General features: G+C 39.4%; 1 protein-coding gene across 1 annotated transcript in view; it reads left to right on the top strand.

Moving 5' to 3' along the window:
- Positions 1-844, top strand: part of LOC143286375 (serine/arginine-rich splicing factor 7-like) — a 10,832-nt gene extending 9,988 nt beyond the window's left edge. The window contains exon 3 of the mRNA XM_076593915.1: positions 155-844. Coding sequence (XP_076450030.1) covers positions 155-251 — 97 coding nt within the window. The 3' untranslated portion in view covers positions 252-844. The remainder of the gene's footprint in view (positions 1-154) is intronic.
- The last annotated feature ends 1,410 nt before the right edge of the window (positions 845-2,254 follow it).

The following is a 2,254-nucleotide window of genomic DNA, read 5'->3' on the forward strand; positions in this document are numbered from 1 at the left end:
GTGTGTGGATTGTCATGGAAGGTGATAGTAAACTTAGTAGTTGCGGTTAATAGCAATACAAGCTGCTGTATACTAACGCTGATGTTTGTGCTTGATATATGTACTGTACTGCATCGTACTGTCCTGTCATGGTGGCGATGTGACTGCTGTGCAGGACAGAGAAAGCCCGAGAGGACACACGATACAACGCTCATTCCCAGCATGCACTGCCACGCAGCAGTTCCGGTGACGTCACCTACAGGAGGTTCTGACCTTCAACGTTGTCACCCAACGGAGAAACGGCAACAAGTAAAAGAGTAACAACAACTATAACAACAACGACACCACCAACACCAACACCAACAAAACACCGAGAACAAGCAGCATTTTTTTTTGCTTTAAATTGTACAAACGTATGCCTAACGGCAAGACCAGGCAAGGCAAAAGGTTTATTTCATGTGCCCACTGAGAACATTGAAACGTGATACATATATCTTTCAGACACACCATACAAACATTGAAACGTGATACATACATCTTTCAGACACACCATACAAACATTGAAACGTGATACATACATCTTTCAGGCACACCGTACAAACATTGAAACGTGATACATACATCTTTCAGACACACTGTACAAACATTGAAACGTGATACATACATCTTTCAGACACACCATACAAACATTGAAACATGATACATACATCTTTCAGGCACACTGTACAAACACTGAAACGTGATACATACATCTTTCAGGCACACTGTACAAACATTGAAACGTGATACATACATCTTTCAGGCACACTGTACAAACACTGAAACGTGATACATACATCTTTCAGACACACCATACAAACATTGAAACATGATACATACATCTTTCAGACACACCATACAAACATTGAAACATGATACATACATCTTTCAGACACACCGTACAAACATTGAAACATGATACATCTTTCAGACACACCGTACAAACATTGAAACATGATACATACATCTTTCAGACACACCATACAAACATTGAAACATGATACATACATCTTTCAGGCACACCGTACAAACATTGAAACGTGATACATACATCTTTCAGGCACACTGTACAAACATTGAAACGTGATACATACATCTTTCAGACACACCATACAAACATTGAAACGTGATACATACATCTTTCAGACACACCATACAAACATTGAAACATGATACATACATCTTTCAGGCACACCATACAAACATTGAAACATGATACATACATCTTTCAGGCACACCATACAAACATTGAAACATGATACATACATCTTTCAGAGCTCTCTTCCAGAGAGACACAGCTCAATGTCTTCCCAATTCAGTGCAATACCCTTGATACTGAACTTAGCTTGATGCAATATCCGTACACTTCATGTTAGTATTTCCCTTGTCCCTCCTTGTGTGATGACTGAATGATGTGTGGGATTCGGAGTGATTGTGTGGGACTGCATCGTTAATTTGTTTGTTGAACCCTGTTCTAGCATCCATGAAACTGAGTTTTAAGCAGCTATATATGTAAAAAGGATTGAGTCCTAACTTAATGTGCGGAACTGCAATACTAATTCGTTTATTGAATCCTGGTACAACAACCATGAAGTTGAGTATCATGCAGCCATGGGTATAGAAAGGCAGTTTTTATTTTATTCATTTTTGTTGTTGTTATCGTTGTTTTAAAAGTGGTGATAACAAAGAGATTGATATAGCGTTCTGAATCAGGGGGAAAATATTTTGTTGCTTTGTTTCTTTTTTTAATGGTCAGCATACTGTCACAAAACATTCTTTCTTTCTTTCTTTCGCGTAGGAAGCGTTGCCAGATTAACAACCTAACATTGCTGCTTTAAATCCAGATTAATAAGGCACGGTTCATTCCAGGCAGTATTAAATCCACATTAATAAGGTACGGTTCAGACGTTACAAGCTGCATTGAATCTAGATTGATAAGATACGGTTCATACGTTACAGGCAGTATTAAATCCAGATTAATAAGGTATGGTTCAGACGTTACAGGTAGTGTTATACCCAGGTTAATAAGGTAAGGTTCTGACATTAGGGGCTGTATCAAATCCTCACTGTTGACTTGGCGTCCATCAAAAACGTGCGTTGGGTCACGTAGGCCCTGTGCCAAGGGGAACAACCACGTGATTAAGTGCGACTGAAGAGTCAGGTGAAGGGTTTTCTTCTGGCATGAACTGAAATAAATAACGCACCCAACTTTGCTCCGTGGATATTGCGGGAGGAT

This window comes from Babylonia areolata, chromosome 10 (genome assembly GCF_041734735.1).
Source record: "Babylonia areolata isolate BAREFJ2019XMU chromosome 10, ASM4173473v1, whole genome shotgun sequence".
Lineage (NCBI taxonomy): Eukaryota > Metazoa > Mollusca > Gastropoda > Neogastropoda > Buccinidae > Babylonia > Babylonia areolata.